The sequence below is a fragment of the Anneissia japonica genome, unplaced genomic scaffold (genome assembly GCF_011630105.1).
Source record: "Anneissia japonica isolate Jap-2015-1 unplaced genomic scaffold, ASM1163010v1 scaffold288091_len1417266_cov198, whole genome shotgun sequence".
Lineage (NCBI taxonomy): Eukaryota > Metazoa > Echinodermata > Crinoidea > Comatulida > Comatulidae > Anneissia > Anneissia japonica.
This window is the reverse complement of record NW_022684833.1, coordinates 51,085-72,704: the sequence shown is the minus strand read 5'-3', so window position 1 is coordinate 72,704 and position 21,620 is coordinate 51,085. Positions and strand designations below refer to the sequence as shown.

Below are 21,620 nucleotides of genomic sequence, written 5' to 3'. Positions count from 1 at the left end.
GGCAAGAATGATGAATGAAGATGCAAGGTTTGGGCAAGAATGATGAATGAAGATGCAAGGTTTGGGCAAGAATGATGAATGAAGATGCAAGGTTTGGGCAAGAATGATGAATGAAGATGCAAGGTTTGGGCAAGAATGATGAATGAAGATGCAAGGTTTGGGCAAGAATGATGAATGAAGATGCAAGGTTTGGGCAAGAATGATGAATGAAGATGCAAGGTTTGGGCAAGAATGATGAATGAAGATGCAAGGTTTGGGCAAGAATGATGAATGAAGATGCAAGGTTTGGGCAAGAATGATGAATGAAGATGCAAGGTTTGGGCAAGAATGATGAATGAAGATGCAAGGTTTGGGCAAGAATGATGAATGAAGATGCAAGGTTTGGGCAAGAATGATGAATGAAGATGCAAGGTTTGGGCAAGAATGATGAATGAAGATGCAAGGTTTGGGCAAGAATGATGAATGAAGATGCAAGGTTTGGGCAAGAATGATGAATGAAGATGCAAGGTTTGGGCAAGAATGATGAATGAAGATGCAAGGTTTGGGCAAGAATGATGAATGAAGATGCAAGGTTTGGGCAAGAATGATGAATGAAGATGCAAGGTTTGGGCAAGAATGATGAATGAAGATGCAAGGTTTGGGCAAGAATGATGAATGAAGATGCAAGGTTATAAAGGTGATTTTTAACTACGCGAGCATGATTTGTTTTTGCTTTAAACATTTTCAATGGGTGGGGGGGGGGTGTGGGAGAGCTTGCACCTCTCTAGATATGACACTGCGGGGAATGCTGACGCCACTCGTAATGCAGAATCAATAAAATACTTGTGTGATTGGTAGTAAATGCGATTTATTGTTATCATCAGTACATTTGTTTTTAACATCTAAAATATGTTACTAAAACCTGAGATCATATACAGTATAATTAGTAATATTTTAAACAGTAACTATTCATTTTGTTTAATATTACAAGTTTATTTTATGCAGAGTCAAATATAATTCCCCAACTTTCATAAAATGATTGCTGTGCCCTATTACACTATATACTTTCTCAAAGTAATTATCTTACAATAAATTGACTTGCATTGCATCTCTTGGAAAAGGCACAGTATAAGCTATTATAACTATTTATGTCAACTGAAAATTACTATATGTAACAGTTCTTAACCAATTACATTTTTGATTGTGTATTTATGTTGTGATATTTGTGTACATTATAAACATGGTTTATTATTTCAACTGATACAATTCAATCATTCTTTATGACTAAAAAGAAAAGATTTATCATACCGGCCATAATTAGAAAAATACTTACAGTACCACATTTATTCGAATAAACGCTTCCCTTGCTTTTTTCCTGAAATAATTTATTCGAATAAATATGGTAGTATAATATACTAATAATTTTTCCTATATATACTAGTGTTGTCAATAAGAAAAAGTGGAGAGACTTAGGCAACAGAAAATTTAAGTCATTGGGCCTACAGGCTATTGCATAAGTGACAAAATTTACAAGCAAGCATACTTGTGTGTATTTTTCCACCCTTCCTAATTTGTATGTCACATGATTCATTTAGAAATAAAGAAAAAATCAAAATACAATAACTTTGTCCACTGAAGTTATTATAAAAATTATATAAAATTTATGAAAAAAAGAAAGAAATTATTGCTTTACATATTTCACAATTAATAATATATTCTTTTTAAATTTAACTATATATACACAGATGCATTATCATTCTTCCAAAATCCTGACTCTCGCCTCAAATGCTTTTATCAAACATCATATTACACTATTGAGGATCAAGTAAATCATTATTCTTTAAACCCCAGAAGCTGATACAGTAGCAAGGTTTAACATAGTGTATACCAAAAACATACACATTGCAATAATATTACATGCTGATTGGAATGCAAAGCATTACATTTTGATGGAATATGGTAAACTAGACTACAATGGAAATTGCAAAAATACAAAGAAATCACTGAAGGTTGATAATGATGATGAAAACCTATTACCTTTATACTGTAAAATAATGTCAATTTCATTTTTTGTTATGTTAAACTAAACTAAAACTAAAGATGGTAACGGTTAGAGATTTATATAGCGCATAATACACCTCACCTTATAACACAGGTGGGCAAAGTGCGGCCCGCATGCAGCCCGTCAGCGACTTTTTTGCGGCCTGTGACAATGAAGTAAAAACCCTATGTTTACGGCCCGCCAATCAAAATTGGCTAGAAAACACCTTGTATTTTACGGCCCGACACCAATAATATGTAAAAAGTAACATTAAAACTGAGAATAAAGGTGATGTAAAAGCAGTGATTGGAGGTTTTTGGAATCTTACTGGAACATCAAAGTTTAGGTGCGCCCTTGGTGTTAAATCAAAAGTTCACTTTGGCCCTCTGACCGATTTTTATGCCCACCCCTGCCTTATAAGGATGTATTGTGTTAATCCTATTTTGGTTCATATTACTATACTTAATTTTATAAAATGCTTATAATGCTTATTGTATTAGAATGCTTTTTCATAAAAAAAGAAATGTTTCCCTCTTATTTGTACAGCTTATGAATAAGAATGACCTCTCTTGAAAATTTTAAGTAGACTTGCATTTATATAAAATAAATCTAAAAAAAATTGGGTTAGTTGAACAATAGAAATTTGCTGAAGAGGCAAAGAGACTTCACACTCAGACAGAAGGGTTTATGCACTGGATAAAATATCTTTGTGTGTGGATTTCATACGTCATAAACAGATAACTTGCTACCTTTTTTTTTTACAAAGAATCGCAGTCTGAAAAATGCAAATCAGCAATTACAGATTATCAAATAATCTCACCATAAAAATCATTGACTGATTGATGAAAACATTAAGCAATGTACTGAAGCCTTTTTGATCCAGGGGAAAAAAAACACTAAGAGACAAAAACATCCTCTTTCATAACAACTGCCACAATGCTGTGCAAATTGCCACCAAGAGACATCCAATCCAACACTAGATTTAAACTCATCACTAGGACGAGTTAGGTGATCCACTTTTCTGACAAAAGTAAGTAATGGCACACGAAAGTTGACCCTTGATATGTATACTTGTGTCTGTTTCATTTTTACCATGATGACATCATCAACAATTATGAAAGAAATTGCCTTAGCTTTAACATACTCAAAGGTGGGAGACGATCAATGAAGGATAAGCGAGATACGCCCAGATGAGTATAAAAATAATGAATAATATTTAAAAATGAAAAAATCGTATCTTAACTAGACTATTATTTTCATAGCAATCTGTTTATAAACTAAAATTAATTTTTTTTTTTTTGCTACTATAAACTACTTCACCATACACTTAGCATGCACCTGCTTTTGGATGTGGAAAAGTCATAAAAATGATTGCACCAGCAGCTTGTTGGGATTAAAATTTATGCCATCTATTTAAAATATTAAAAAAGAATGTCAATCTTTGATTCAGAAGTGTTGGTTTTCATCAAATTACCCACAACCAAATTTCAGAACAACAAATATAACATCAGTTTACAACAAAACCTATCAATGTAGGTGAAGGTGTCAGTTTGAGTGTAAAAACTCTCTAATATTCTGAATAACCAGATTCATATAGTTATGTGAAATTTTATTTTTATCCATGTGAGAAAGTATCTTGCTAAATATTATGTGATCTTTCTACATAAAAATCAGATGTTGGCCAGGTGATAATCATAGAAAATCAAGATGATCATGTGATGTTGCCAGACAATCGCATGATGGTCTAGCGACATCACATATTGTTGCTAGAAAATCACATGATGGTAATGTGTTGTATCCAGGCAATCACACGATGGACATACGATGTTTCTAGTCAATCACATGATTGTTATGCGATGTTTCTAGTCAATCACATGATGGCCAAGTGATGTTTCTAGACACTCTTATCCCTCTTAAGAATGAGCTTCTCAAGAGCCATAAATGGTGCCTCTACGCATATTGATAGGATGAAAGCTGCACTATAAGACAGCACAAGGTTTCCCAAGAAGAAATAGATCTGTGGTTAAAAAAAAAAAGAGGCAAAAATATTAATTAACATTTTTCCGAAAAATCTACTTCAAATGCCTAATAATAAAAAAACATCACTTATAATGCACCATCTATCTAACATGCTATTCTGAGGTGCTTTAATGCAATGCAATTTTTGTGCAGAGAAACATTGCCTTGTAATACAGTGTAAAAGTATTTCAATGTAATAAAGTTGATGGTTGTTCAAATTGAGATAAATCCTTTATTTTTTTCATTATGGTTAGTATTTAGTATTGTTTTAATTTAAAATAATTCTAACAAAATGCACAATGAAAAAAATGTTACAATACAACAATATTGCAATGATGTTAATATTACCACAACACTTTTGCATGGCCACTTTGGAAGTATTCTATAATCTGAAAATTATCCTCAATGATGTAATGTAATATTATGTAATTCGATTTATATAGTGATTTATACCCAAGTCTCAAAACACTGTGGACTAGCTCGCACAGTAACTTTCTTCTCCCCTAAGGGTCTATTCACGTCTGAGCTACCCGGTAAGAGGTACTCTCATCTGTTCGCAACAGGGGCTGTATGGACCAGAAACTCCCTACTTGTCTCGAAAGATGTACTGGGTTCTTTAAAGTGCACACAAGCCAAATTGTGTACACTGGGCCTACGGTTTGTAGTCCTTATCCGAGAAGACTTGTTCCACCACCAGAACCATAGGCGAGCGTGCCGCTCAAACCAGCGCCAATATTTTGGCTGTAGGTTCCACTAACCACTCGGACATCCAACTCGCCACAATGAATAGTAAATTGATGTAGTAATAGTACTTACCAATAGAAAATCTGAGAAATAGATTAGGTTTGGTAGAGAATACTGGAACACCATCATGATGATTGGATGCAACAGATATGCACAGTAATTTATTCGGGATAGTGGTATCCAGAAAGACCATGAGAGCAAGGTATTTATCGGGCCTACAAAAAAAGTTTACAACATACGGAGTGATGTATCTATTATTACTGTAATTATTATTGTTATTTGCATTATACATATTGATTCCTATGGAAAGAAAGCCGCATAGTGCAGCTGGCTAAAACTTTGGTAATCACTGTGTGTGCCAAACCAAGCCGATATTTGAGTTTCTGGCTCTAATTTGTATTAATGCTCTACATGTGTAATACAGGTTATATATATACAATATATGTAAAAAAACATCTCACCTCCATATCCAGTAATACATGCAAAACTGACCCAGCCGAGGGCAATGGCCCATGCAAAGCGACAAAATGTAATGTACATCACAGATGCTCCCCTGCTTAACTCATGTCCGTGCATTGTGCCATAAAGCCCGTATACCACCGACAACCCAATTCCAGTTGCAATCAACCAACCAATAATCGCTACGTACTGAAGAGAAAATGTATTATTCCCATCAAGATTAAATGCTACAACATCTGCCTTTTACTTTTAATATATAAGTATAATGATTTAATTAATTTTTTCAAAGGATTGGCAGTGATTGAAAATCTGCATAAATTTTCATCCATTTTGCATGTTTTTTTACAGTAGTTTTTGATATGAATCAATAAGATAAAATCACCGTGTTTACTTCACTTTTCATGTATGTCAATTTGGAGTATGTTTGCTTGAAACACAAAAAATAAATAATCTGAAGAATTCATAGTGCCAAACTCCATCATACACATTAATGTTTGGTGGCAAGGAACGATTACAAACAATAATATTTATAAAAAGGATACTTATGTTCTGGATGTAATGTTACCATGTTGTGGTACATTGTATACATTAATTATTTATGTGAATAAGAATGATATATTAGTGTTAAGAACTACAACATTCATACATACAGAATACTTGTATCCTGTCCTTCAACAACAAGCAATAATACAAAGAAACAGGGTGCAAAAATAAAGCAACATGTGCAATCTTGATTCCTTTGTATCTTTGCGATATATTCACAGGAGTCTTCAAATTTATGAAGTTCTGCTACATACCCTGGGCATCCTAACTCGACCATGGTAGCGATACAGAATGTAGCCCACTGCCATGCCGACAAGGTAAGTACTGATGCGTGTATATGGCTTCTGGTAGAGGTCATCACCAAGGAAGTTTTCACGAGTAGGATCTCTAGAATCACACAGAAAGATATCACAGCACAAATTTGAATAAATCAGTATGGCTGGATGGGAGGTGTGGATTACATCCAATAAACAAAGATATTTATTGTAATATTCAATAAGAATGACAAAAAAATGCATTATTCACATGTTCTTTTAGAGTAATAGTAAAAAAGCGTAACCCCCTAGAATTGCAAGGAAGATATCACAGCACAAATTGGAATAAGTCAGTATGGATAGAGAAGAGGTGGGTATTACATCCAACAAACAAAGATATTTATTGTAATATTCAATAAGAATAAAAGGAAAAATTGCATAATCTATATGTTCTTTTAGTCAATACAATTCAAGATAGTAATAGCAAAAAAAGTGGACATTAACACATTGCCTGCAAGGAACGTTCAGTCCTACAAGTTGTTGTTCAGGGCCGGATGCCAAAATAGAGAATGGGTATCTGTGAGGATATTGTGGCATTGAATGAATTGGTCTCTGAAGGCACTAACTAGAGGTACACCCAAATACCTTTACTATATAAATAAAAAAAAGACATTATTAATATTAATAAAAGATACATACAATGGAAAGGGGGTTGCTTGAATGTCCTTGGCAATTGATAAGCCAATCAAACTCCCAAAGCACATAGCCAGCAGACTAATGCATATGCTGATGCCAACAGGTGCATAACTGTTAATAAAAAACATTTTAAATTATAATTATGTTGGTAATTAATCAGTTTAAAATATGATATTTACAGTTTACAATATGACAATAATAAATGCTTGCAGTACACCAATCAATAGTTCTCAAAATTGAAAATTACAAAAACTTACTGGTATAGTAGATAGATGATAAAAGGACTGATGATGAAGAACTGCATATCATTAGCAAGATACCACGACCAGCCCAAGCACTGTGGAAAAAAGAATGAAAATTATTTACAGTAATATACAAAACCCCTTATAACAGAATGTGAACGCCTTGTCAAAAATGAAAGTCTTCAAATCTGTTAAAATTCCTATGTATTTACCATAATAATGCATTTTGGACTAAAAATATAACTTATCATATCTTTGCCATTTGATAACCACTTTAAACAAATGTTGCATCAATTCTTAGCTTTTGGCCTCTAGTTTACAAAGTTCTAAAATATGTCATTTTTCATTTTTTGAGTCAAGAGCCTGTTTTTGTTTTGATTGGTTCTCAAATTAGACTTGTTGTAATGTAAAGGCAGGTTCAGTTGACCAATACCATTAAACAAGATCATGACTGAATGACTTCACACATAATTACTCACACAGAGCATATCAATGTCAGACAACTGCAGGCCGAAGCAACAATTTAAACTATACAATGGTTTATTGAGATGAAAGAAATGAAAATAATAATAAATTGCAATAATGTTTAAACACATGGCTTTTGTTTGTATATAGACAAAAAACATGGAATGGCACATTGGATATAATTTTTTAACAGTCTAACAAGGAAGGTAATATTTGATTCTTAAGTTTAGTCACAATATAAAAAAACATTATATAACAATAACAATGCATTATGGTACATTTCAAAATGAATGTGATAAATAGTCATGATAAATTCAAAAATAAAATTTGTACCAAAACCATAGGACTGACCTCTGCCCCTAATGCAGTCGGGTATAAGTTGTTAATGTAGAGCATGTTTGTCCACCAATATTTCTGACAGTATGTCATTCCGTTTTCATATCCTACAGGATTTGGGTCAAAAACAGCCGAGTACATCGGCCCTGTGGCAAAATGAGGAGTTAGTGTTGTGTAGATGAAAATCACCAGCATATATACAGGTGTCAATCTGTCAAGATACAACATTAAGTTACTAAGGAAATAAGGACCATAAACTTATTCATTATTTATTTATGTCATTTATTGTCACTTACAGAATGGAAATTTTAAAATTAAACATAAAAATGATCTTATCTTGCAACCACTGGTTTGTGACTAGGATAAATTCTAATTTGTCATTTAATAATAAGTAATTAATTAATATAACAAACATCAAATACCACAAAAACTATTAACTGCTTCTATTGTGACACAGTTCCAAATTATAGTTTTCAATGTTTTACAGATTAAAAAATTATGAAATTCATACAAAAAATATTATGTAAAAATACTTGGGCGGAAGAAAATCTAATTCGAATTGCAATTGAAAACTATTAGCGTTCACTAAACACTTCAAAAATATTATCAATCTACTTCCTCAACATGGACAACATATATTTAATAGGGTGCTTACCTAAGATACCTATGCAGGTAAAACATGCCCCAATTCAAACTTCCATTATTCTTCTTCAAATAATTGAGTGTAAGGTAGGTAATCAGGAGACCACTAGAAAACAATATATTTATTATTAACTTGTTTTATATTATTAGAATTAAAAACAATTTTACTATTTATGATGGTTATTTTAGTTTTCAATGTACAGTAGAGCATTATTTCTGTGCTCACACCCCTCATAAATATTTGTATTTATGAAACTTGCATATCTTGTTTCTATCTGGTAAAAATATAATTTTACAAAAACAGGAATTGATGAATCAATGAATACTTATTAAAAACATATACTACCCTCTCTGTAAAACTTGAATGCTTTTTCTCATGCCAAATTGATAAGCATGGCAAAGAAAGAAAAACATATTTTACTTTTAAAATAATAATATATTTTGACAAAAGTGAAGTGGGCGGAGAATATTTTTTATTGGGCGTATATACAGCAGTAATTCTCAATTATATAAAGGGTTCCAAATTAAAGCTTCTGATGCACCTTCCTTAAATATGGTAAATTTATAGCACTCCAAATCACAACATATTATATTTTAGAAAACTAGCTCTTGAGTAAAATAAGAACCGGTAAAGGGTCTAGTTTTTACTTCACACATTAAAAGTATTTTCTTTTTGTTTTAAAATTAAAAATACATATAGAATATTTCCAATCTGCAAATGTAAATGACTAGAGATTATCTGACACATAAATCATTACGTTTGTGTTGTACAATCGAATGTCTACAACAAATCACAAAATGGTCCTCTGCTAAATGTAAATGATAGGTTCTATTTTACAACACAAACAATAAAATATATAGATATAAATGATGAAATTACCTCAGGAAAAAGAAAGAATCAACGGAGAATGTGGCATTACCAACAGCTTGGAAGGAGAACCTTGACAAAATCGGAACGATTTGTAATGGGTTGGCTGCAAGAAGATGATGACAAAAATAATACAGTAAAAACTTAATAGTAATAACTAAAGGCTAGATAGTCAAATGGTCGCCAGTCCGCATTCCGCGTCCAGAGTTTTCGGCGTGGGCTTAGCCTTTGGCCATTCAAGACCTCCTTGCAAGGCAACAAGTTCCCTCACCCAGCGGGGACGCTTGGCTTTATGGCGCCAACCATCCCGCCAGTCACAGAAGGTTTTATACGGTCTCTTGTCCGCATTTTGTAGAAGTTAGTTTGGACTGACTAACCCCACAAATAACCTGCCTGCTCTGAATGGATCCAGTTTAACGTCATACCCAGGACACTATTTATAATAAGAATATCAAAAATAATAATATCTAATTTTCCTTGCAAATTAATCGGATATTATGTAACTATGTAAGCTATTATCAGCACTAAAATTATATGAAATTGGTAAACTTCTCCTTTAAATAATTGGAACATTTGAAAGTGAAATGTTTTGTTATATCAAGTGACGACAGATTCGAAACATCGCTCAGCACTGAAGCCTACAAAAATTTTATAAGCACCACAGTGCTTACTCGAGGATTTACGGTAGCTCAAAAGGAGACTGGTATAGATCTTTCATTCTGGTAAATCTAACTCAAATTCATAACAACAGTAATGATGATGACAATTATTATTGTTAAATTCATTATTAATAAGAACCAATAACGAAAAATAATAAATAATATCTATTGCATGGTTTATTGTATTTTTTTTTTTAATTTGTATTATTTCTTTATTTATTACATATTTACTTTTCACTTAAGTTGCTTTATCCCTATTCCGATGGAAACAAACAAATTTTCCTAAAATATTTATCCTCTGTATTTATTACCAGTGGATGATTTTCATTTTCATTTTTACTATTAATAACATACAATAACAAAAAACAATAATGATAATAATAATACCTATTGCATATTATATATATATATATATATTGTTTATTGAATTTATTATTCTTACCTTTTACGCATTTTCATAGAATATCTATCCTTTATATTTATTACAAGTGGATTGGAAGATTTTCAAAATTGATTGTTGTGTGATTACTCATTGTTTTATGTTGTCAATGCTAAGGTAGACATATTAAGTCATTAATTTTTCGAGGTAAGTCTATCTAACATCAAGAATTACTGTTGTATTTTATTTGTATTTGTATTTTCAACAAAAATTTAGACATGCAAAAAACAAAACATATCCATCGAAACTTACAGAAAAGCGAGAGCGGAAAAAAGTATGTATGTCCGAGGATAACCCAAAACAAGCTGAGAACCCGGATACCGTTGAGGGCGTGTAAACTGCTCTGTCCTTGAGTTGGCTTCAATATCTTTGACCCATTAGTGATTAGTGAGAAGCACAAAAGGAACTTCTTGACAAATCTTGAAAATGAAACTGAGAAAAAAAACGATGTGCAATTGAAACTATATTACGGAGTGTGAAAGTATGGCTATTAATTGCATAAACCTTACATTCTGGTAGGAAATTTTTGTAGTAAATCCATCCTCATGTCCTTTAATCCAACACTGTATATATGAATATATACAGTGTCTATTTATTTCCTTTAGCAACCGAGATCATGCAGAGATCATAGGCCTTTAGCCGGCTGATTAATTGTTTATCATGATCTTCATTGTTGTTGCCGCCACATGTTATTCGTCTTTAGTTGCTATCACTAACGATCTATCATAGTCACTGCTTAAATTGTTTATTCATGTTTGCTAGTATCAAAGAATTTTTTAATCATACATGTTATCGCTGAGGAAGAGCACAGGACTGCTCGAAATATTCAAAAATAACAACTTATTTTATGTCTATTATGTCATACATTTCTACTTTATGCATTCGTACTAACTTTATATTATCAAGACAAACGTGGAACCTAAATTAGGGGGTTACACAGATGATTCATGGTTCATAAGATCCTCTGTCAATGTGGAATGATGTGAACTAAGTGCCTTTGCACCAGTCAAGGACCACGTCCATATGCAATTTAGCAAAATGACCAGCGAGTTATGGTTTATTATCCAACATTTATAGGAGATAACCTGAATATATTTATATATACTTTTTTTGATTAGTCAAATTCAATGCCAAGAACCATTCAGATTTAACATTTTAAAGATACTCATGAAATTTCTGTACCGCTTAACGTCTCTGGCTCATCTCTGATTGGCTGATAAGGAGGCAGGTTTGTTCCATTGATTGAGTGATTGTATGAAGGTGGTAGAGAGTGATATGATGGGCCAGATGGATGAGTGGCTGTAAAGTAATGATAAAACCATGTTAGAAATTATGCAAATGACAGCATTAATGTATCATCAAAAGTAATCAAATGTATGATTAATAGATGACCATTACCAACATCATCATAATCCTGATCACCGAAATTATCTTCATCCTCACGACTGCAATTATCATCATCACCACTGCAATCATCACCATCAGGGGCAGATCCAGTAGGGGAACGGGGGAACATGCCCCTTCCCCCATTTTGTCACTAACCACAGTCATGTATTTAAGGATCCACTAATCCTAGTAAGGTTTACAAAGTTAAACTCCTTCCAATACATGTGTTGATGCCTAAGCAAAAAATCTTACTATATGATTGGCTTCCTTCCTCAGCACTCATCATGTGTACTCCATTCGATGTAGGGGAGGGGCGAATCTGTACCGATCCCTCCTGGTTTATCATGTCTGGCTCTTCTGTCAGTGTCTTGAATCCGAGCGGATCATCCTGATACACACAGTATATTGTAAAGAACTCGTAGCTTGTCCCAGCTATAATCAGCACTCCGATTATTGACAACAAAACTCTGAAGATAACAGTGTTTAAAATTTAAATTATCGAAAAATTATATATTTATTTATTGCAATATTAGCGGATAAACATGAAATACTGTACAATCAAAACATTATAAAAAAAACAAAACAAGAAAAATGTGCCCTCCGAGAAATCATAAAAGTATAAAATTAAATTTCTAACAATACTTTATTGGTCACGTAAAAAAAGCCTTATATATAATGTCCACTTAAGTCCCTAAAATCAGAATGTATTTAGGCCTATAACCACTGTAGGCCCTGTAACCTAAACCTGAAGGTGCCCAACATAAACAAAGCAAAGGGCCAGATCTGACTGGCATTGGAGTCTGAAACACTTCCAACTGCCAACTTCCTACGAAAATGTTGATATTCAGGTATTTTCATTCATTCATTCAAAAATACATATACATAAAATTGATTACTAGCAGTACAGAGCTGAATTGCGAAATAAAGTTGTTATTAAAAAATACCAAAGACAAAACAAGCTAATAAATAATTATAAAAAATCAAATTTCATAAATTTTAAAACAAGTAACAATTACGGACACACTTACATCAATTAAATTTACAAATTTATCATTTAAGTTTATAGGTAAAACATCAATAATTTTAATTAAATAAAAAGAAAAAAAACTAACTGCAGATGCATTAGTCATTAGGAATACCAAAATATTAAATAATTACTGAAATAGACATATAAATAAATGTTTGTTATTATTATATACAAATTGCATTATAAAAAAAAATAATTAGTGACTGCATTATTATATCATTAAAAGTAATCAAAAGTATGATTAATGGATAATCATAATACTAATATCATCATAATCCTGATCACCAAAATTATACAATTCAGTTTTCTATTATGTGTGCATTTAAGTAAGTATATGTATACAAGCATTAATTTGATTAAATTAATTTATATTATATAACTTACAGGCAGGAAATCGCTCCAGCGTTGTATTCAAACTCCTTATTACAGGAAACATAAGCTGTTAATTCCTTTGCCAATGTCAACTTTAGAAGACCTAAATAAAAAAATTTAACAATTATCTACTAAATTAAGATTTTTTATTGTCATATAAATTTTAAATAAAGTTTGATCCTAATAAGCATGAGCAACTACTAGGTGTTTTTATACAAGGTCAAGGTTCGAGGTTTGATTTACTCATCATATAAATAACTAACTGTACATGATATAAAAAATACAGATGATTAGAATACCAAAAATAAATGATAAATTTCGAATCAACTACAAATAAATAAAAAAAATCTGGAGAGGTAACCAGTATTGCAAAAATAGTTTACTGAGTACACAAACATTTTCTGGCATGCCCTTTATCAGGTATACATACAGATATACATATGTGTATAAATACATAAGATGAGTGACTACAGAAACATTGTAATAAAACACAAGATTGGATAGCATGGATATGAATGCTTAAACAACACCTTAAGGGTGATTGATAATAATAAACTAACCAATCAGAGTGAGTTGTGAGAACCAATTGATAAAAATTACCAAGATTATGACAACCGAGATCAGGCAAAATATGTCATAAATAACTGTATAATATGATATTCTATAACAAACCTTATATATAATGGGTATATTAAACAATAACAAAGATGCTGAATGTATATTAAGAGAGAAATAGTGTACCTTCATACAGCAGGATATCCAAAGCACCTTCACTGCAAGAGTCAGGCACACAAATTCCAACGGCCAAGATTTGCGCATTCTGAAAGTGGAACAACAGTACAGAAATTTAAAAAAAATAAACAGAATCTTAGCACCTATAAATCTCTCAACAGTTCAGCACCACCAGACAAATATCTGTGATATGCCCATATATAGTATAACATCTTCATACCTGTGTGTATGCGAGTAAATCTAAGATATTTGTCATATCAATTTTGATAGTGTATAGGACTTTGATCTCTCAGGTCAACCACTATTCAGTTCAACCGCTAGTACATCTGGTATGTCCATCCAGTCCCAGAGACCAGGGTCCCAAGTCTCCCATAAGTCATGGAAGTCTCTTGGAAATGACCCATCTTCTGCAAATTCATGATTATCTGCATGCTGTTACAAGTTATAATACTACATTTTCAATTGTCAAATGTAAGTGCTAACGGTATCACCATTCACAGCAAAAATATAACTACTGTATTGTCTCTAATAAACGCCCCTCTTCTAATAAACGCCCCCTCTGAGTTTTTTTTTTTCATTTTGCAATGAGTGCCCAATCAAATAACATGGGTATCCAGTCCATAAAAAGGTTGACAAACAAGGAGTAATACCGTACTGTGTGCTGCTTTCTTTGATATGAAATGAAATAAATACTTTTGATGTTTACTGTCTTCACGATCACTAGGCCTAGGCCTATTTTGTGTTTCTCTCATGGTATTTCGTTAGCCTTGTAAAAACAGGGTAAGCTGCAAACTGACGGCAAACGACGGGTAATCGTGTATTGTTAATGTGTCGCGTGTTCGACGCTGATTTGATTCAAGGTGTCTGGTCAATGATATTTATACCGTAGTGAGAATGTTTCTTCAAGTTGAGGGCAGATGTTTTGCGTGCGGTGGTGCGGTGCTAGGCCTAGTTCATGAGGCCGACAATGTTTTTGACAAGCACGCGATTGCTGTTGTGAAAGGAGAAGTACCGCGCTGCATTGTCAGACATTTACCCCAAGAGAACTCGAAGACATTTCATTTCTTTTTGAAACACAACGAATTATTGATGTTCAAATAACCAGCAACAAACGAAGGAACAGCAAAATAGCAGGAGGCCTGGAGATACCCTGCACATTAACTTGTTCCTCTACAAGAACTTATTGACCGTTTAAAGCAACTTGTTTAGGTAATTTTTGATTTTACAATTCACCTCTAGTAAACACCCCCCCCCCCCCCCCTTTGAAAAAATGCAACGCCCCCGGGGTGTTTATTAGAGACAATCCGGTAGATGCTCAATCTTTTACTTTTGGATTTTGTGTGATATTTAGAAGGGCAAGAAATATATAAATATGATCAGTCATAAAAAGCTATTTGTCATGTGACTCTAAACTAACATGTGTGAACAGTGTCAGGCATGCATAATTTCTTTTGTGCCAATGATGTTAACCCTAATGTCAAAACAGTGAGCTATGGAAGGGGGATTTTGAGTGTGTGGGGGGATCTTGAGAATACCATGTATCTGTTTTACTTCCATGGTTCACATACACACTGTACTCTGCTGTGTAAGTTGAAATTTATAGACAATGCGTCTGGCTATCGTTTTACTTTTTTCAAGAATCTACTATTTTGTTTTGAGTATTATCCAAAAGTAAACAAAAACATGGGGTCTGTACAAATGTTAAATTATTATAGACCACACCGTGAAGAGATTTCATTTTACCGTTGTCTTATTAAGAGCATGTGCAATGCAGTACTGGGCTCCAAAGGTCTGTTGAGTTTTCTCCTTCGTTTGACGCAGGCACTGGTCGTACAGTCCAATCCATTGAGTGTTACCTTGAAGTATACCCGGTGGCACTTTCCCATACGAGTCCACCACTGCAAATAGTATGAAAAACACCAATAATAAATTGATCATTTTAATAAATGACTATATTTTGTTAGTTTAAAAGCAATATTTGTCTTTTTACTGATATAGTTCAGACTAACATCTCAATATTTCTTATAAAGTCTATTCAATCAACCTACAATGAACATATGATATTAATGAAATAATAATACAAACGAAACAAAAAAAAAGCAAAAAAACAAACAAATAATACAATTTTATACTGTATTTCTTTTAATTTATTTTATTGACCTTATGAATATTTAAATTCTTCCTTATATTTCATATGTTATTTTATATATTTTATCATATTGTTGTTGGCCAGGGATCTTAATTTAGAGATGACCACTTGTTGTGTTGGGCCCATGTCATCTCAAAATGTATATATTTATTTATCAAATTTTAGAATGAGGATAACTCAAAACAGCTTAATTAGCTGGCAATCATAGGGCCCTCAATAAGTAGAATAAAAAGAATAAACAAAATAAACCAATGAAACAAATAAAACCAACAAACTGTAAATGAAATAACGGAAATGGAATGAATGAAAGAATGAATTTAGTACTCACTCATTGCAGCATATTTTTTTGATTTATCAGAAAAATATTTAAGAAAGTCAATGCCGAGCGTATCCAGATCTGATTTACATTGATTATATGGGGTTTTTGTGGTGGTCGTCCCCGGGGATAATGTTGTAGCTGCAGGCTCTGGAGTGGTTTCATTTGTGATAGGCTCAAAAGTGGACATTCCGTTTGTGCTAGGCTCTGTAGTGGTTCCGCTTGTACTAGGCTGTGAAGTTGTTCCATTGTGGTCAGTTTGCTCAAAAAAATTCTCTGATTCAAGTTCATCGGCAATGCGGTCTAGAAGAGGATAGAGTATGGGACTGGCCTCCACAAGGTCTATTTTTGGAGTGGCATACCTCTTCTTGGCAATGTACTGAAACGCTTCTTCTTGACTCCTGATTTCTTCAAACTTAGCAAATACGCAGCTTATCAATACAGATATGAATATGACCCTGATCACTGATACAGCCGCCATATTGATTGGATTTCTACAAAAGTATGGATAACAAAACATGTGAGTAGATAACATACTAGGTAATTACCATTGACTAAATATTTGTCTTAGTCATCCACTATTTTCATGAGCCAAGAGTACAAAACAAAGGGTAAGGATGTTTTTATTAAATGACAAAATGGTTTTCTACAAAAAATAACAATACTAATAAATATTAATTGTCATTTCTATAGCACCTAACAAAAATAAATTTTCTCCAAAGTGCTATAACCACAAGACTCGAACTAGGTTTACTATCATTGCATGCTTGGTGAAAGAGTTGTAATAATGCCTGCAGTGATAATAAGCTGTTACAGTACTTAACGTAACATCATTGCATTTCCTTCATAAAAACTTCCAATTTCAAGTATTTAGAATTGGATGAAAAAGAAACAATTTATTGTTATTATTATTATTTTGTAAATGATAAAAAAATATTTATAAGCCCAAAAGTTCTGCACACACACTATCAAATACTTGTGATTTGACAATATATGGGTGCGATATAATGTCACCATGATGCCCATGGTAAAAAAATCAGACATATTTGGTCACAGAAAACCTGACAATGAGAGAGTAGATCTTCTGGATTGTCTTCAATACCATAAAAGGTAAGAATGTTAAAAAAGTGACTACAGTAAAATCACACATGAGTGGAAAGGACTGAAATTACAAATTTAGGTAAATAATGTATTAACGTAGGTATAAGCCCAGCCTCTGGTATAATCCCCCTCCCCCCGACTTTGGTGTCATTTTCATGCAAAATGGTATAATCCCACCCCATAATTTGAAGACTTGAGTGCAGTAATAAATTATTTTGTAGTGAAATTCATCATCTTCCAAGGTCTAAAAATATTTTGAAGTTCGAGTTCACAACTTGAAATACATCGTAAATCAGACGCATTGACATACAATACGGCTGACCAAGTAACAGCTTTTTCTTAGATATTTGCCCCGCGCAACCACAGCGTATATCTGGTCTTTGCCGGCTGTGCATTACCACAGCGTACGCCCAGTATTTATGTCTCATTTTGTCTGATTTTTGCCTTTGTGTCGATTGACGAGTGTCTACTAATTATGCAATAACACACGATTGCAACACGCACTGCAACATGATAGTGCAGGAATTGTATATAGGACGTCAGTCAATGAAAAATTTACTGCTTGCAATTATCATTTTTGTATGAAAACGATAATTTTTTTTAAAAATTCATATACATTAAGAACTGTCTTTATGGTTTAACAAGAAAATTGGAGTTACAAAAACAATTTGATACTGTATCGTAGCATGTTGATCCCATCCATATTGATTCCCAACACATTTTCTTCTTAGTGTATATCAATTTCCAATGAGGATATTTTTTCCTGGACAGATGAGAGCTCCCTGGACAGTATCTTTCAAACTTTCCTCTTCTTACATTAGTCTACTTCTCTTTTTCTTTTCCCGACAATTTGCACCTTTAGCACGTTTTCATGTGAGTTTGCAAGAAGCCCTGCAGTAATCCAATCTCAATCAGCAGATGGCCAAGAAGCTTATACACCACCACCACCAATTTCATCTGCTGTTGAAACTCACAGAATAATATTCTTGTCACAATTCTCTCTGGACGATTATCTTTTCTGCACCAGAACCATTTGTAATCTTTGGTTTTCGGATGTCCATATATAATTTTTTAATTAAAAAATCGACCATTGAATTTTCCAAGTTCCTCCCAATTTCCACTCTGATTTCATAAGCGTCCCCCAAAAAAGGGCAAAAAAAACCATTTTAATCGCCCAGGCGCTTATTCCCGCAAGTAAGGTACATACAATAACAAATACAAGTTGTGAAGTACCTGATCCAAATCCTTCCTTATATTTCTGTTTGTATACAGCTTGCATGAACGCATTAATACAGTAATGTATGACATGGCATTTTCAATAGTTTTACCATGTTTTACAGTGCGACATTTTTAAAATAATCTTAAACCAAACCCTAAATCAAATTTAACCAAATTTAAGTCAAGTGTTGACTTAAATTCTGATCAATGTTATGTGTTGGGCAGATAATATAAGCACAAAATAAAAAATGTATAAGATTTAACATGAAATGGAGCCATTTCGACCCTAAGTGGAGTACTAACAGCAGTGTAAAAACATATATATAGTCTTCTTATATCTATGGCCTAGCCTAACACGTCTTTGGAATGCCTAGGCCCTAGGCCTAGAAGTCGCTTTTGGTGGACCGTTGCTTTTTAAAGTTGAAAGAGGACTAAAACGCTAGCATTCTCAATCACATTTTAAAGCATTTTTTGACAATGAAATACCACCGAATCGATGAACAACAAACAGATTGTATCATGTGACTAAAGTTACATACACAACGTCGCGTACGGTATCGCTATCGGGTTTGTACACGGTGACAAAGGTACCAGAGTAGGCATAGGCCCTAGTGTTCATTTTGCTTCGATCAGTAGGTTAGTTTAGGCTAGTGACTGGAGAGTTTGGAAAGGCTCGGGCCTAGGCTAGGCCAACCTAGCTAATATCAAATTCTGTTTGTATCGCAAGGTTTCAGTAAACTTGGCCTAAAGTTAGTACTTACTTCTATTTTGATTGTTTCCCACAACAGTACCACGACCAACCTTGCCTACCCAATCTTTGCACAGTACTGCTAGAGTCAACTGCTATTCTTAATATACACGCGAGTCAGATCGCGATTTTTTTTTTCCGTACGAAACATTTACATGAAACACTTCGGTCATGTTCCAACTCCAGAGCTATAATAAATAATATGATGAAATTTACATAGGAATACATTAAAATGTTACAAAGCAATCCTTATACATAAATTTACTTTACCATGTTATCTGTAATTGGAGAATTTCAGAATTTTATTAATTTTCAACAATGTGGAAAAAACTCAATATTCCTGGACCAAACGAGACTATGACTTCCGTCATTTTTGGAAGCTAGGGAGCCCATAATGGGAAGAACTACTAAACTTATTAGCGAATCAAATTAAAGCAGTGTCGATGATCAAAAAGTGAGAGTTTCTTCTTTTTTGGTAACATATCCGTCCGATCGGTACTTTGATAAGAAAGCTTTTGAAGAAGAAATACACAATGGGAAAAATTAAGTCGTCTAAAAGTAAAAAGCAGTCCATTACAAAATCTCATAAACGGCTTATATTAATTAATATTTCTATTAACTTAGAAAATATTAAAGAAGACAGTTGTACTTCATCACTGTGTCCCACTATAGCCAATTTGGTAACAATTGGACACAATGAAAAAGAATAGGATTATTTTTGAAATTATAAAACAAGATTTATAGTTTCTCACTGTGTCCCACTATAGCCAATTTAGGGCACTGAAAAAATTGTTAGATTTTCACTCCCCCTTCCCCCACCCACCCGGACACCCGCGGGGAAAATTCGGGAAATATTGATGCGGGAATAAAAAAACATTTTTTTTTTTGCCGCATCAATTATTTTAACAGCATAACACAATGCAATTTTGTGACTTCAGATACATTTCTTTAAAAAACTATAAAATTAAACCAGTTTTTATACAATATTTACTATTACTAGCCAAATATAAACAGTCCCTCCCTCACTAATAAAAACAAAAGCGAAATAATCAATTGTTCGGATTAAAAAAACAAAAAAACCGCCCTCCCTCAGTGATAATCTAATATTCTTTTCTATGTGCTCTTAGCAGCCATTGAACACAATGAAAAAGAAAAGGATTAACTTAGAAAATATTAAAGAAGACAGTTGTACTTCATCACTGTGTCCCAATATAGCCAATTCGGCAACCATTGGACACAATGAAAAAGAATAGTATAGATATTTATGGTTTATCACTGTGTCCCACTATAGCCAATTTAGGGCACATAGGAAAAATTATTAGATCACTATTTTTTTTTTAAGTGAATAGGACGGGCCTTTTTATTTATTTTTATTTTTTTTTTTAAATCGGAACAACTGCTTTTTTGTAATAGATGAGGGAGGGACTGTTTTTATTTGGCAAGAATATTGTAAATATTGTATAAAACTGGTTTAATTTTATTGTTTTTTAAAGAAAACGTAGGCCTAGTTCCAATCACAAAATTACATTGTTTTTTATGCTGTTGAAAAAATGATGCGGCCAAGAAAAAGAAACACTTTTTAAAATTTCCGCATCAATATTTGCCAATTTTTTTGACGTAAACTCAACCATACATATTCAAAAACAGAGTGACGAAAAGGACCTCCACGAAACTCTTAGGAGCTTCTAAAATGGAGACCCGGTGTTAAAATTAAAGTTTGTTTAGACATAAAGACAGTATATAACTGCCTAACTACATAGATACACCCCCTCTCACCCCAACAGTCATATTTATTTGATTTACATTTATTTTGAACATTGCCATTAGGACATTGTTTAAATCCACACTGGCCTATATTTTACACTGATTGTACTGTCGGCAATACCAGAGAGGTTCATTTCCATGACATTATGGTCTTCCATTTCTATAGCGCATAATACAGTGCCTGACAAACGTCACTTAACCACTACTAATTCCACCTTAATTAGGAGTCGCTCAGCTCAGTCTTACATGTGTAAATGTTCGTATTGACACTGTGTTTTTAGCATTGTTTTAAAGTAATATCCTATCAGAAATTTACATGAACAACAAAACGAATGTAAATATATATTTTGTCTTAACTATTGTTTTCAACCATGGCGTATCCATAATTTATAGAACAGGGTGCTGATGTAATGAGAGTCCA

General features: G+C 33.2%; 1 protein-coding gene across 2 annotated transcripts; it reads right to left on the bottom strand.

Annotated features, from left to right (window-relative positions):
* Positions 1–822: 822 nt before the first annotated feature.
* LOC117107506 (nose resistant to fluoxetine protein 6-like) lies at positions 823–19,581 on the bottom strand. Of its 2 annotated transcripts, XM_033249204.1 has the most exons (17): positions 19,449–19,581; positions 16,381–16,862; positions 15,647–15,801; positions 13,913–13,991; positions 13,184–13,274; positions 12,025–12,239; positions 11,569–11,685; positions 10,639–10,818; positions 9,301–9,394; positions 8,434–8,526; positions 7,794–7,989; positions 6,993–7,072; positions 6,739–6,846; positions 6,040–6,172; positions 5,245–5,431; positions 4,856–4,998; positions 823–4,037 (listed from the first exon to the last, which is right to left on the bottom strand). In XM_033249204.1, the coding sequence occupies exons 2-17, from the start codon at positions 16,847–16,849 to the stop codon at positions 3,915–3,917; spliced, it is 2,463 nt and encodes an 820-aa protein (XP_033105095.1). In that variant the 5' UTR covers positions 16,850–16,862; positions 19,449–19,581; the 3' UTR covers positions 823–3,914. The 2 variants fall into 2 exon arrangements, with proteins under 2 accessions (XP_033105095.1, XP_033105100.1); XM_033249209.1 differs by lacking the exon at positions 11,569–11,685.
* Between the last annotated feature and the right edge of the window lie 2,039 nt (positions 19,582–21,620).

Coding starts and splice junctions, on each gene's coding strand:
- LOC117107506 (XM_033249204.1), bottom strand. CDS start 16,849: ATGGCGGCTGTATCAGTGATCAGGGTCATATTCATATCTGTATTGATA. Junction 13,992..15,646: donor ATGCTCTTAATAAGACAACG/GTAAAATGAAAT, acceptor TTCCACTTTCAG/AATGCGCAAATCTTGGCCGT. Junction 7,073..7,793: donor CGACTGCATTAGGGGCAGAG/GTCAGTCCTATG, acceptor TTTTTTCCACAG/TGCTTGGGCTGGTCGTGGTA.